General features: G+C 39.5%; 1 protein-coding gene across 6 annotated transcripts in view; it reads right to left on the bottom strand.

The window, feature by feature from the left end:
- Nucleotides 1-1240: 1240 nt before the first annotated feature.
- Nucleotides 1241-15212, bottom strand: part of snap91a (synaptosome associated protein 91a) — a 58165-nt gene continuing 44193 nt past the window's right edge. For 3 of the 6 annotated variants that reach the window (XM_046045102.1, XM_046045103.1, XM_046045104.1), the window contains 10 exons: nt 11869-11985; nt 10944-11015; nt 7826-8053; nt 5588-5776; nt 5467-5485; nt 5138-5228; nt 4821-4919; nt 4489-4626; nt 4198-4286; nt 1241-3446 (listed from right to left, as the gene is read on the bottom strand). In XM_046045102.1, coding sequence (XP_045901058.1) covers nt 4206-4286; nt 4489-4626; nt 4821-4919; nt 5138-5228; nt 5467-5485; nt 5588-5776; nt 7826-8053; nt 10944-11015; nt 11869-11985 — 1034 coding nt within the window. In that variant the 3' untranslated portion in view covers nt 1241-3446; nt 4198-4205. Of the gene's footprint in view, nt 3447-4197; nt 4287-4488; nt 4627-4820; nt 4920-5137; nt 5229-5466; nt 5486-5587; nt 5777-7825; nt 8054-10943; nt 11083-11868; nt 11986-12716; nt 12801-13860; nt 14137-15212 lie in introns of those variants that run through there. The other 3 variants (XM_046045100.1, XM_046045101.1, XM_046045105.1) reach the window with 3 other exon arrangements.

Here is a 15212-nt window from a genome sequence, read left to right as displayed (position 1 = left end):
TCTGATCTCCATACACACACACACACACACACACACACACACACACACACACACAACCCACAGCCATACAGACTCTGTGTTGACAACAGGAACTGGTCAGCACATCAAGAGAACTGTGGCTCTCCAGCTTTTTTAATTTATTTGCTTAAAAACAACTGAGAAAAAAAAGTGTATTTTATGTATGTGCAGATCATTCAGATCTGCAATTTTGCTTTAAATGTTGACCTTTTTTTTTTCTTTTTTAAAGATTTGACCATTTTGGATACAATGTTGGAAAGTGTGTACATTCAAATGTTTGTTATCAAAGCCCCGGTACATTCAACTTATATTCCAAGTAGGATATGTATGGAGAAACTTGCATTTTAAAGTGTTCTCTCCCACTGTAACGATGAGCGCGTGCTTTGGCCTTGACAAAAGACCCAGGAGAAATTAATGTAACTTTTGTTCTGCGAATGAACTATATTGAGATAACTGTTTTTATAAACATTTTAATTGAACGAGCTTGTGTTTTGCATTTTGTATATCTAGAACTTTGACTTTGTTTGTTTTTTACAGCTACCTTTTTAAAAAAAAAAACTATTTTTCTGTCTAAATAGAGAAAGGGTCCTCATGGATCCTGGATAGAAAATTTGTCACCATCTTTTTTCTGTTCTTGCCCTGCAGTGAAATGTGGTTTCATTGTTGTGCACATAATTATATCGGTGCTTATCCTGAAGACGTGGTGCTAATTTATAGAAATGTAAACTTTTCTTTTTGGGAGGCGGCGGCTTCTCAGAATATATTTTGATAGCCTAGTACTGTAACTATACTGTATTTAATGTGAGGCTACATATTCGGGTTGTGTTTGGATGGGACTGAACCATTTCACAATTTACTTGAGCCGTTTAGATTTCTCTAATTCTAAGGGTTAAACAAAATTACAAAAGCAACATTGTTATGTAATAACACATTTAAATCTGGGATGTGATATTTTTTTCTTTTCATGTTGTTTATGTTCCAAAAATTCATCCGAGTATCCTTTTGAAAACCAATTACCTGAAATTAATGATGCAGATTGAAGACTACCAACCATTAAACCAAGATTAGTACTTGTGTGTGTGTGTGTGTGTATGTATGTGTTTGCAATGATGATCCTGGTTACAAAAATGTTTTTCCAAAGATGTAAATTCATAAAATACTCATCAAACTGACATTATTATAGTCTTTGTGATATGAAAGAAAAGAAATTCCTTGATGAGCAGTTTAATCCGTCATTGAATTTATTGCACCTCAAAGGGCTTACATGCACTGGGGAGGGTCATCGTAAATAAAATTAATTTACAAATAAACAAAAATACAATTTTAATTCAGTCATCTAAAATGTTAATAACCTCCCATTATTTTCTCTGAATCACATCAGATTCTCACAACCAGTTGATTATTCAGTCCACTGAAATGACAAGACACAGAGGAAGCTTTACATTAGTCTGGGTTACAGCACAAGACTGGGGCCTCAGGTGTTTAAATGCATATCAACATATTGATTCTACTGTCAGTCTGTGGGAACAAAGGAGCTTTGTGTTAAAATGCTTTTGGGGAACACGTCATGGCTAGACAGACAGTGGCCTGTACACATTGCTCCTTTGTGGTCACTTAAAATATGACTATGGGCCAAAGGACAGCAATCATCATGAACAACTTGAACAAACATTATGTCCAGACATCAATCAAATGGGAATTGTTGTCAAATCTCATTGTTTGTCTGCACTTACTGCTGTAATTACAACATTATCAAAGCAGCAGTGCAGATATTCATTTGATTTTGTCCAACTGCACTGGATGCAACAGGTTAGTATTAAGGAACTTAAAGGTACCCTGTGGAGAATTTGACCACTTGGTAGCTCTATGAGGCAACGTTTTGATGAGCGCTTTTTGTTTGTAAACATTGTAGATTTCAAAGTTTTAAGAATAAATTGGCTTTTCAAATGTCTTAAGAGGAAGTAAATGCATTCAAAACATTTGTTAGGCCTCAAAGAAACACACAAAGCTTATTTGCTGAGAAACAGGGAATGTAAACAGAACTTTGCTAAAAAAAAAAACAACAACAAAAAAAACTTTACAGGGTACCTTTAATATGTTCCTGAATCTGACTTTTGTGATGAGGTTTTCTAGTCACAGAGAAAAGTGAGCCACAAAAGTTCTTCCTCCTGGAGCACCATGTTGGTTTTCTGCTATTCTTTGAAATCCTGGGCGCAATATCAAACGTGACTTTATTTTTGTTCTGATTTGATCTGTCTGAACATAGAGTTTGGTATGACAATGGAATATCTTCCTCTAAATACAAAAAAAACCCAAAAAACATACTGACCTGGTCATAGTTAAAATGAAAGCACAGGCAATGGACATATCCACATGGGTAGTGTCAAAACCGCAGGTAGACACTTGTATAGTTTGCGTGTACCTCTATGGCAATTAACCAAAGCATTTTCTCTGGAAGTAAGTTGCAAGATATGTTCTTTAATACCAATGCCAGCAAATATCAACAGCAGTCTGGAGGATTATTCTAAAAGAAACAGAACACATAAGAAAGATTGGACAAAAAGACAAAAAAAGAAACCACAAGTAAAAAATGAAACAAACAAAAATGATCACTTCCTGGTCTGTTATGATTCAGGAGCCCATAGAAGCTGTTTCTTAATATACAGTATATTAATCTTATAGCTGTATTCATATTTGTTTCCAAATACTTTCAAAAGATGACAGGAAATAGAAGGTTACTCACACGACTTCTTACAATTTTTCATGTCCGATTCACATTTATATTTCTCTTCAACAGACATACAGAATAGAGACGTAATCCTCGCCAGAGAAATCTATGTACATCAAAGAGGACTTTTCTGTAAACAACACACAACATGTTTCTCCAAAAATCTACCTGGGCTTCGTTTCCCACTCTCATCCAATCAGAGAGGGACAAAGAAGAGCTCCTCCCCCTTTATAAGGAGGCGGGACACATAAGGGGCAGTGGGTGGAGCAAAGGACACCAAAGCACATCCATCATTCAACTCAACACTAGAAAGAAATCTAAACACATAAACCTTCACTTTCTCTCACATACTTTTGTGAACTTTTTTTGTTAGGGTTTTGAGTGATTTTGTTTAGACAAAAGATCAGTACATCTACCTAAGCACACACTTGTATTTTTTTGCTCATATATATCTATATATTTATCTATATATCTATATATGTATAGATTTATAGATATATACATATATATATATAATCCGCTATGGTTCACTTTCACAGTTTGTGCTACAACATCACACGGGAGAAGGGTAGGGTGTTGATGGGCGAGGTGGAGAAAAGAGGCTCTTATTAGGTTGAGTAGCTAAACATCACTGGCATCCTGAGATGTTGACAGACACCAGGTAAAAGGTGAGAGGGCCCTGCTCCAGAGCGGAAAACAGCTGAAAGACAGAAAGTAGAGAACATTTCAACATAAGAGTCATGTGGTTCTCAACTCAAATAATGTGCAAGGTCTCTGCCAAAAGCTGAAAGTGATTTCATACTGATGCTGTGTTTACACAGCCAGTTGCTCAGTCAGTTTACCAAGTCACGTCTCAGAAAGTCAAACATTGCCTGATTTTGGAGAAAAGGACGCAGGTATCACCAAGGCCAAATAGTTTACAGTTTTTCAAGGTCTCCGCTAAAAGCTGACAGACAGTGATTTCATACTGATACTGTGTTTACACAGCACAATGACAAGTTAATAGCAAAGTGGTGATTTTGATAAAGAGGTTCAACCACTCTAATAATTCATTCAAGTATTCATTTTCAATATCCCATTTAAATTCAAAGATGGGTACTGAGATTTTAAAATGGACAACCAGCTCCATCTGCAGGTACTATACTATACTTAAGAGTAGGCATGATGGAGAGTCAGTTATTAACAGTGCTTGTGATGTTTTTTAAAGCTGAAGTCATAAAGTCTGCAAACAAACAAATCCTCAGAACTCCATTCATGTATATAAACTATGATAAATAATATATACTAGTATAAAAATGAATGATGAATTAAAAGATTCTGGAAAACTTAAATCTTTATATTTTCAGTTGGTCCTTCAGTTCATTAAATGGAAAAGAAAATTTGCTCGAAAACAAAAGTGCAGCACCAAAGTCTCTCAAACATTCCATACTGTATGTACCCTGGGCTCCCACCTGGGGCGTTATAAGAAGTCCTTGAGGTCGAGTTCTGCCAAAGGGTCCTTGGGTTTCTTGGGACTCTGGCTCGCAGGTCCTGGAGAAAGCTGAGATACAAGGAAACGAGGGAATGATTATAGTTGAGTAGTGGTAGGTAAATACATCTCTACAAACATTTGACTGCATCTTTTTAGGCTGACATGAATCTTTGTAATGTGAACTACATACTGATGTATAAAAACTGGTTTACTGTATGGGCTGCATAGATGAATGGCCATGCTGGTGACTAAAAGCTTTAGTAGTGATTACCGGTGCTCCTGGTGCAGCTGCTCCGTGTGCAGCTCCAGCTACTCCACTGAAGGGAGGTCTCATCATGGGCTGTCCCATCATAGGCTGCCCCATCATGGGTTGCATCATTGGAGCTCCAGGCCCTCCTGCAGGAGGCTGCTAAAACAGGGACCACAATGATTGGGATTTCTGAAAGCTATGCAGATTAATAGCGTATTCCTTTGAGATGATCTGGACATATAAACATTTGTAATCTATACACATGTAGTTTTGAGTTGCAGATCCAAAGCTGGTGAGGGCTCACTGAAAAAAACAAACATAGAGAATACACAGTGAATGAAAATAAAACTCACCATCCCAAACCCAGGCTGTGCATGTGTCATTGGTGGCACCATGGCTGCAGCAGGTGGAGCTACTCCAGGTGCCCCCGGAGCTCCAGGGGGGGCACCAGCCTAGAAAGACAGAAAGAAGAGGTTACATCAGCAAAACCTGTGTATTCTTTAAACCTTTGCCACACAACCTCAGCACAAATTTTTGTATCCTGGTCGCAATAATGAACTATAACAAAAAATATATATATATAACAAAGCTTTTGTCACGTGTATCTTTGTTGCTTGAGAGAGAAATGAGTATAGGGGGGGTGAGGGGGGGAAGCCCGTGCTGTTCTTACCATAGGGGCTCCTGGTGTGCCCCAGCTTGTGGGAGCTACCTTTGGCATCCAGTTGGCGCCTCCCGTCAGCTTCTTCTCACTCTGTGGGTCCCTAAAGGTAAGGTTTGTCAAAATAAGACTAGTGTGAAGTTTTGGTCATAGGATGAAAAAACATCTAAATAGCTGACAAACAAAATGAAACCAAACTGAAAAAATTAGCTCAAAACATTTGGGAAGGCATTATGTTTAAACATACACCTTCATGTATGTATGTATTTGGGGGTGCCCCTTTATGAGCCTACACAAGCATCATGCATTTATAGAATTCACATCTTTAAACACACACTTACTTTTTCTTTACTCCAAGGTCTGAACAAAAGAAAGAAAGAAGATTCGAGTTAAATTTCTACTCGATATCGACATATTGATCATAAACCAAAATGATTGAGGTCCAGACGAGCTGCAGTCTACCTCCAATCAGGTTGGCCAGTGACGAGTCCAGGTCGCCACCGATGGTTTTGGTAGGAGGTGGGGTGGCGGCTGTAATGCCTCCCGCTGCGACAGGAGTTCCCATGCTTCCTGCTGTGCTTCCAGCAGTGCTGCCCCCGGTGCTCTGGGGCGTTACAGCGGGCATCAGCAAGTCGCCTAACCCATCAAACACTTGGGGAGAGGGTGGGAATGGCGAGACATCAGAGAAACAACACAGATTACAAACCTGCAAATCCCTAATCTAGCTATAACACAAGCAGTGGGAAGATGAGACCAGACGGTACGGTGAAGGGGACACAATGTAGGACTGTACTGTAAATATATTTGAGCATTCAAAGGAGAAATCACAGCAACTACCCTCACTTGGCTAGTTGCTCAACCAGTTTACGTAGTCACATATCAGGAAGTCAAACAAGAATAAAGCACTGGTTTTGAACCAGGTGTCATCAAGGCCAAACAGTCTACAGGTTTTCATTCCAACTAACCACTACTGAAGTATTGTGTTGTTGAGAGTTGGATGAGGGTGTATTCACTAAGGCAGTGGCACCCAGCCCTTTTTTGTTTGACGTCCTCAACACAACTTGTCATGTTCCAAACAGGTTCATTTGAATTGATTTTAAACTGGATGTTATTATCGATTATACAAAACAACAGTCTTTTAATATAATTGAACAGTCAGTGTGGTCAAGTTTGTATTTGTACTACTACTTGGAGTGGCAGAAGCTGGACATTTAAATAGTTTATCCATGACTTTTAGGTAACTTTTTTAACGGTTTAATACTTTTAGTTAACTATTTCATCTGTGTGATACTTTGAGTTAACTTTAATTTAAACAACTGTGCTTCTGATTGGTTAGAACTCGTTGCATCTGTTGGTTCAGATTAGTTAAGGTTAAGGGTGGGGCTAGGGTTAGCCAATCAGAGGCAGAGTAGGGTTCAGGTTCAATTGTGTCTGTGAAATGAGAGTTGTTGAAACTATGGCAGGAAAAAATAAAGCATTTCAATTATTATTTAGCTTTTAACTATTTCAATCATTTATCCAGTACTTTTAGCGAACCGTTTTGAGTTCTCAATTAATTTGCTAACTAGCTTTAAAGCACTTTGAATCACATACTTTTTAGATGTTATTCCTGACTCACTACGTGGATATTACTGCAAAACAACCCCTGGGGCACAAGTGCCCCTGGTTTGGAACCAATGCACTATGGGATAATGTACAAATTATTGATTTTAATTGTTTTACAGGCTTCATGGGGCCTAATTAACAGGTTTCCACCACTAAAAATGTTTGCTGTAACTTTAAACTATAGCTAACTATGTAGCAGAACCTTCACCAAACTAATCCATATTTACAGTTAAGGGTTCATATAAGCACATTTAAAGGAAATCTTTTGTGTTTCTGACCTGTGCAGTAATCAAAGCATTTTCACTACAATGTCATGCATTTTAACTGGAAAAATTTACAATTTAAAGCTATTTCTGCAGTGCTACAGGAGTGATATTAAAACCTGTAGACTCTGGCTTGATGAGATGTGGTTCCTATAAGAGCCGCTGCTATAAATGGTCCAAAATAAAATCCTCAAAAGCTTCAACGTGAAAAAAATAAGATACATTGTACAAACATAAACAACAATACAGCAAGCCTTGTCTCGTGCAGGAGACAATCAGGGTTCATATTGTAACATGCAAAGACGCAGAGGGGGAGACTTGTCCAAGCTGCACATGCTGTGATGAACTGCGAGATTGAACTCACCAATTAAAGATTAGAAGAAGCAAGCAATGACCCAGCAGAGTGGAAGGGGTGTGGATAAGGGTGAAGAGGGAAATAAAAATGGAGCAGAAGAGAAAAAGTGTGCAGCGGAAAGAAAAAGGTATACATTTGAGAAGGTGTACAAGAGAAGAGATTGAGAAAAAACTGCGAGATTTTGGCGAGAGAGGCAGCAGTGCTGAGGAGTTAAGCAGTCAGCAGAAATAAGGGGGACAGGGACAGCATCACATCAGTGTATCATTCATGCAGTAGTCAAGCTCTCAGCAGGAAGAGATAACGTAGTCATGGTTAGGGAACCAGAGCAGATTAATGCACATCAAGCTGAAGACCTGTGCAAATATGGATAAAATACTACAAATTCTTTTGTTATTTCGCTTTTCACAAGACATGGCAATGAAATAGATTAAAGAAATGAAACAGAAATATCTTTTACAAATATTATGATCCACTTACTTGAAGCATCAAAGCCACCAGAGGGCACCGGTGTGGTGGTTGCAGGTTCTGGTACTGCTACTGCTGCCACTGCAGCAGGTAAAGGTGGTGTTGGAGACGTAAGGGAACCTAGAACATCAAAGCCAGACTCCAGGAGGTCATTCTGCACTGGACCTGAGGCCAGAGCTGGAGCCAAGGCAGGAGCCAGAGCTGGGGCAGCGGTGGGAGCCAGGGTAGGGGACATCAGGCCTGAGGTGGATAACAGACATGACTGTAACTGTGACATTGTATTTAGTACTGTTTTCAGACTCACCTGTATTCCGTGAGAAATGCACATTAAATATGATTGCTGACACAACAGATGACACATGAGGCATCTTAAAGACATTTTGATGGTCAGCACCATGTTTTGTTAATATATAAATCATGTATAACTGACAGTGGTAGAAAGTAACTAAGTACTTTCTCAAGTACTGTAATTAAGTTCTTCTGTTTTATGCTTAATACTTTTACTCCACAATAAGGCTGCAGCTAATAATGATTTTAGTACTCAAAGCTTCCATAGATTATTTCAACGATTCATCGATGCGTCGTTCAAGAAGTACTTCTGCTTGGTGGCGCCCCCCCCCCCCCAACGGGGTCAGCTGTGCATGTTTATAGGTGATAGATATTTATTGGTCCTTTTGGAAATTTCGTTTTATGGTGGACAGACTGTGACACTTCAGAGTTGTTGTTTTCTTTAGCTTGAAATAATTCCATACTTTGGACACTTTCTTGTTTGTCCCTCCCTATTTTCTCTCTCTTCCTCCACTTTGCAAACAGTGCCATCATAATCACGGCACGCAAGCGCGATGTGCAACAGTTATAAATGTCCGTACGAAACAGTCTGCTATATAGTGATATGGATTAAACGAAGCCTCGATGCAAAGAATTTGCGTCGATGCACTTTAGTAAACGATTTAATCGATGAATCGTTTCAGCCCTACTCCACAATTTTAGGGGGAACATTTTTCTACAATGTACATGTATCTGACAGCTATTATCATGAGTTATTTTCAGATTAAGATTTTAAATAAATAAAACACAAGGACACAAAAATTGTACCCAATATAAAGCAGTGCCTAAGTAGCTGAGTTGTTGGGAGTTCCACCAAATAGTAATTTCAACACTAAACTTGGATTCTCAGATGATTTAATTTATAGTATGAGGCTCAAAGAGGTGAGATTATTCAATATTTCTCAATAAAAGGTAAAGATTAGCGGAAAAAATTAATGACAATTTCAGTAGCAGAATTATTTATTTTTTCCTATCCGTTTAACCATCTCATGACTCTCAGATTTATCTGGTGACCCAATATAAAGTAGTTAAATCTAGCTCCACCTTGTCCAGTGTCAACAATAAAATATTGCTTGTGCAACGATGCATCAGTCTTAACAGTCTAATAATGTCACATATTATAATATTGCAGTCACAGGAGACATTTTTCTGGAAGATGACTTTTACTTTGGTAATTTCTTCTGATAATGTTCTATAGTAACCGGCAGTGCTTGTAGAAGCAGCAACTTTTGTTTTTTATCTGTTTTTTCCGGCTTTATTGCCAAAACATGCGTTACCTCTGACGTAAATAAAGTCCTTGGAAGAGCAGCAGACCACAAGCCACCCGGCCCAAACAACCGGACCAGGTGCCATGGCGGGTGTGGTGATCGCTCAGAGGAGAGAAAATAGAGCCAGGAGGGGAGCCATGCTGGCCCGGCTTGAACTTAATTCTGCTCCTAAAGGTCCGGTCTGGACAAAATGGGACTCATGTTGACCAAGCAACAGAATTCAGAGACTGTTGTGCCCACATCGTTACAGAGACCTGCCCTCGGCAGGAGGTCCATATTCTGAGCTGTGAGTGCAAGACTCCGGCAAGATGAGAGGAAGTGGACTCTCTGTTTCGATGATGCTTGGTGCACAAACGCAGTCAAGCAAGACTGTTTCCCAAATGTCAGAATGTTTGTGGTGGTTTACATTCACCCCAGACGCAAATAAAAAAATGCACTGTGTAATGTTCGGGGTGTACACGTGTACGTACGTCTGTATATATGTTTAGAAAAAACTTTATTGTTTTTAATGTATTATATATGTTACCATATTTTAATGTAGGTCTACACTTAATTATGTTGTGTGTGTAGCACGAAGGAACAACAAATTTTGTTTCATTATGCAGCCTTGTGCTGTATAATGACAAATAAACAACTTGTACCTTGTAATATTGAACCTTAACTGAGGCAAGATTTTTACTTGAAATGGAGTATTTTTATACATGTGTCACTGCTACATTTACTTTTAAAGGATCTGAACACTTTTTCTACCCCAGATACCTATAGATACAATATTCAATTTCCAAACAATTTGCATCGTTTTAGTAACAGTAACAAGTATATTTAGTAGACAGCCCATATACTAAGTCTACAAAGTGTCTAGGTGTGCTGGTGTACACTTTACACACAATGGCTTACTGTGTATTGTAATAATAACTTGGAATACATCCATATTTTCAAAGCTGCTTCCACTCATAGTATCCATAGGTCATACTGAAGCTTCATAGAGTGCATGCACATATGACTTGTCATGACTAATAGGCCGGATGCACATGAGGTCCTACATTCACATTTTGCATACTGAAAGTATATTCAGAAATGCTGCCATGCAAGTAGGACGTCTGACTCCATGCATTACTTTGTTGCGTGTGTTGAAAATGTCCTATTCTTTTTTCGAACAAAGACAAAAACATAAAGGAAGACACATTGAGCAGCAGTGACATAAATGAGATGGGACAGAGATTGGCATGATATCACTAGGAGATTATGGTGGACAGACATTTCCAAATGAGTCCAAAGCTACTTTGGAACTGCTGAGTAATAGAACTGAACCGGACCTGCCAAGTCTGTGTCAATATTATTTTGACAAATGCATCTCCATCATTACTTACTGCTTAATTTCTTAATCAGCATAAAACATTTCAGTCAGTCATTTGCCAGCAGACAGTGGACATCTTATCAAAATTGCTGGTCCTTTCAGCCTTTCTAATTTCACTGTGATTTCCATAAAAACACTTCAGTGTAATCACAAAAAGTGACAGTCAGAGGAGTCTTACCTCCCAGCAGGTCGTCTCCAGGCCCTCCAGGGGCAGAGCTCTGCATCTCCTCCACAGGACTGCTGAAGGAGTCTGCAGGGCCATCCACAGCGCAGCATTGAGGGCAGAAAGGGGTGAGAGGTCAGCCCTCGATCACACACTGGGGCACAGTGGGTGGTAGGAGACAAGATTATCTTCATAAAGCAAACTACAACTGAAATTAAAACCAAAAGTGTACAAAATGTCAAATTATATTAAGAAAAACAATGGTTGGTGTGGATAGAGAAAGGTTTCCATACTGCTGTCATGTGATTCACTAGGTTTCAAGGGCATTAATGATGTGATGAAATGTGTATAGGCCTGTGATTTTATAGGCTAAATTACAAATGCATTACATGAATAAATTGGTTTGGTCTCACAAAAGTGTAATGAAAAAATTACCTTCAACAATATTGTTGAAATTAAATGGATATAGACAATATTTCAATGAATTCCTCATTGTTTTTCATGAGGAAAGAACGCAACAACAAAGTCCGAAATCAGATGCCAAGACAGATGACAGACCAACATTGTCGTACTTAAAGCCATGCCGTGCTAAAATCCTAAAAAGAGATGAACACTTCCTGTTTTTTATTTCAGTAGGATACATTTTCCACACTGCAATCCACACAGCATAATACTTATTTTGAGAATGTAACTGGTAGCTACTGCCAACCAGTGCCTGTACCTCAGATGTGTCAGACCACCACATCTAGACAATATCAGCCTCATTGGTACAAACGTTCACCCTAAAACTTGCTGTAACAACTGAGAAGGATTAAAAATACCCAGAAAAGAAAAGTAAAATGATGAAATCCACAAACGTTAAAATAGTTCAAATTTAACAATGTATATGCAGCATATGTTGTTGTAAAGAGATGTGTATGTGTGCTCTGAGGTACAGTACCCAGCAGGTCAATGACAGGTTCCGGCTCTGCTTTGGGTGGAGTGGAGGCCTCTGGGACGGGAGATGCAGCAGGAGCAGCGACAGGAGCAGCAGCAGGAGCTGGAGATGTAAATGAGTCTGAACAGAGAGATGGGCAGAGAGAGAAGCAGGAAGGGATTAAAATACCCTCAAATCTAAATGACTACATTTATCAGTGGCAGCTTTATTTCAAAAGGGAGAATGCTTTGCTCATCCACTGTTATTAAGCCTATTCTAAAAGGCTAGCAGACATGCAGAGAGGAAGCAGGAAAAGGAAGCAGGAATCCCTGCATCTTAACTGTGTATCCACATCCTTGAAGCGTGCACCATTTGGAATTACAGGACTGGTGTGCAAGTGCATGGAGACACCGGCACCATGCAAAAACACTTGAGGCTGGTTGCACTCTTCATGAAAAAAGGAAGGGAAAACAGTGATGCAGTAAAGATAAAGCAGCTTAACTCACCGGTCACAATGTCTCCAGCAGGAGCTGCCTCGGGCAAAGGAGAGGGCCCGCGTGAAACAGCAGGAAGGTCTAATTTACCAACGCAAGCGAGAGGCAGAATACGAGAAAGAAGAAAACCATAGAGGTCGCAAAGAAAGCAAAGAAAAGTATTAGCGTGGCAGGTAGAAAGACACAGCGTAGGTAGAAAGCAGCCACGGAGACAATCCAAGACTTGACGAGTGGGACACATGCACAGTTCTCATACCACTATGAGGGACAAACCAAGACGTGTGGGGGGTAAAAACTGTTGACAGAGGAGTGGAGGTATGGAAACCAGAAGAGATGAAGAGGTTCCACACACAGAGAAATGGATATCAACTCCTGTACCTGCACCAAAAAGGTCTACGCTAGGAGTGGTAGCAGCTTTGGATTCTGTGGTAGGGCTTTGCGCAGGCATAGAATCAAACATATCTAAGAACAAGGACACACAATCATATATACATTCAGATTCCAGGTCCAGTGCATACAGAATGATGAGTTAAGAAGAGAGATGAGGGAAAGCAGAGAGAGCAGATATTTTGATTATTAAACGGGTAAGTTGCTGTGTATCTGTTCAGTGCAATGCAAAATGGAACAGTGCAAAAGTTAAAAGGGTATATTGCTAAATTTCAGCATGAAGCTTTTCTGTATTTGCATCAGTGAATTTTGATTATCTGACCAGAAATTATGGCTCAATATGTCTCAAATCAGCAATGTGACATTACTGAGACATCACAGACTATTGCTAACATTTGCTAAGTATCACTAAATACAAAGCACAGCTGAGGCTGATGGGAATGTCATTTGACATGTATTTGATCGCAAAAAAAAGTACTGGATGGATGGATCTCATCCCAGCTCTCAGCTTTATATTTGAGTTACCAGTTCGCCTAACCTGCATGTCTTCTGGACGGTGGGAGCAAACCAGAGAACTCGGAGGAAACCCATAGCATTTATGAATGCTGACATTGAGCAATATTCCCTTTTTACAAAAGTGCATAAGCTACAATAAAGCATTCTCAGCTGTCAGTTTCTTAAGTATTGGTCACAAGCAGGAGAAGAAAACTATTTTCTTCACATCTTCACAACATTTGGCAGTCTGTTAGTATTAGGTTACTAATCAAAACAAATTGAGCCACCTCTGTTAATCAAAAGAGATAAATGTCCATTCATATCCCTAGAGAATTTGGTCCCCAAACAATAATTATTGATGGTTTAACGTTTAACATAGCATACGGAATAAAATTTAAGCAGAGGAGCTCAAGATGTTTGATTAACTTGATAAAATGATCTGTATCTGAAGGAAAGGCATCATGAAAAATAACAAATAAAATCTGAAATGTAGGGACTGGGCAGGTTATTATCTATTGTCACTACTGTCATCATCAACACTAGCAAGAGCAACACAGTCAACATTGTTATCAAAACCTATATCATCGTTATAATGCAGGGCAATGCAGTGAGAGGCATAATGAGAGCGAGAGGACTTTACCACCAAAGATATCTAGAGTCGGGGCGGCTGCAGACTCTGTGGTGGTGTCGATGGTGGTTGTGGTGGTAGTGGTGGTGGTGGAAGAAGGGGTAGGAGCAGCGGGAGCAGCGGGGGCAGCGGGGGCGACGATGGGGGCGACGATGGGGGCGACGATGGTCGGCGCCTCACTAGAGGTGGGAGGGGTGACAGCGGTGGCCCCCATGTCGGCGGGCCTCATAGCGAACAGGTCCAGCTCTGGAGCAATGTCCGCACTCCCCTCTGTCGTAGCGAAGGGGTCTTTAGGAAGAGTAGCAGGGGGGTAGTGTTGACGGATTGGGGGTTGGGGGGTTATGATTAAAGAAGAAGGGGTTGATGGGTGGATGGGGAAGGGAGGATTGAGTTTGTTAAAACAACAAACACTGTAAAAAGCCTTTTTTGTAAGGCAAGACACCTTTGAAGCTCCAAATCAGGGTTAAAGGCACAAAGAAAGTAAACCATGCACACGGTCACTCATGAACTTGTGAACTACATCCACAAGCTACAACAGACAGTGGGAAACAATTCTCAGTAACTAATAACTGACTACAGTTGGTAGTGTAATTTTTGGTTAAACTGACTAATAGTCAGTCATAATTTATGAGAACACCCAAATCATCCATGTGTCCTTGGTACATTGTTGGCCTTGTGATAACGCCAAGATGTTAGCATTATAGATGTTTAGTGATATTGTGCAGCTAGCATTGTATAAAATATCTATGACATGCTATTAAGAGTGAGGACTTCATAAACAAGTGTTTTACAGCTTTCTACTTGGCTCAGTTACCCACAGACTGAGACCTTAGTACCAAGGCTGAAGAAAGATAGAAGATTACAGCACCTTCTTTCATGCTATTAAATATAAAATATAAAATATTTACATATAGTAGCCATTTCTACTCACTACTTCATATTTATGAAAAGAATGACTATGTGTGAAATCTCTAATTCAGTCTAGTAAAATCACTTATCTGTATTATTTACACTTGAAGTGCATAACTGAAAACACGACTGTGATGCTGTACTTGAGCTAAATGCTAAAATCAGCATGCTAACATGATCACAATTACTATGCTAACATGCTGACGATTATGCTAACACTAGCTAATCGCCATAAACCATAAGGTACAGCCGAGGCTGATGGGAATGTTAATAGTTTTTCAGGTATTTGATCACAAAACAAAATATTGGTAATGATAATCAGATAGGAGCCCATGACCATTAGGAAAAGTTTTCAAAACCTGGTGTGTCCTTTTTACTCTGATTAATACAGGAAGTCAGGTGTGGGCGCAGAATAAAGTTAATGCAGAAGGATTTTAAATAAACTGCAACTGTTT

The sequence above is a fragment of the Micropterus dolomieu genome, linkage group LG03, assembly GCF_021292245.1.
Source record: "Micropterus dolomieu isolate WLL.071019.BEF.003 ecotype Adirondacks linkage group LG03, ASM2129224v1, whole genome shotgun sequence".
In the NCBI taxonomy this organism is placed as follows: Eukaryota; Metazoa; Chordata; class Actinopteri; order Centrarchiformes; family Centrarchidae; genus Micropterus; species Micropterus dolomieu.
Note: the sequence above shows the minus strand (reverse complement) of the source record. Positions and strands in the feature narration are given on the sequence as shown.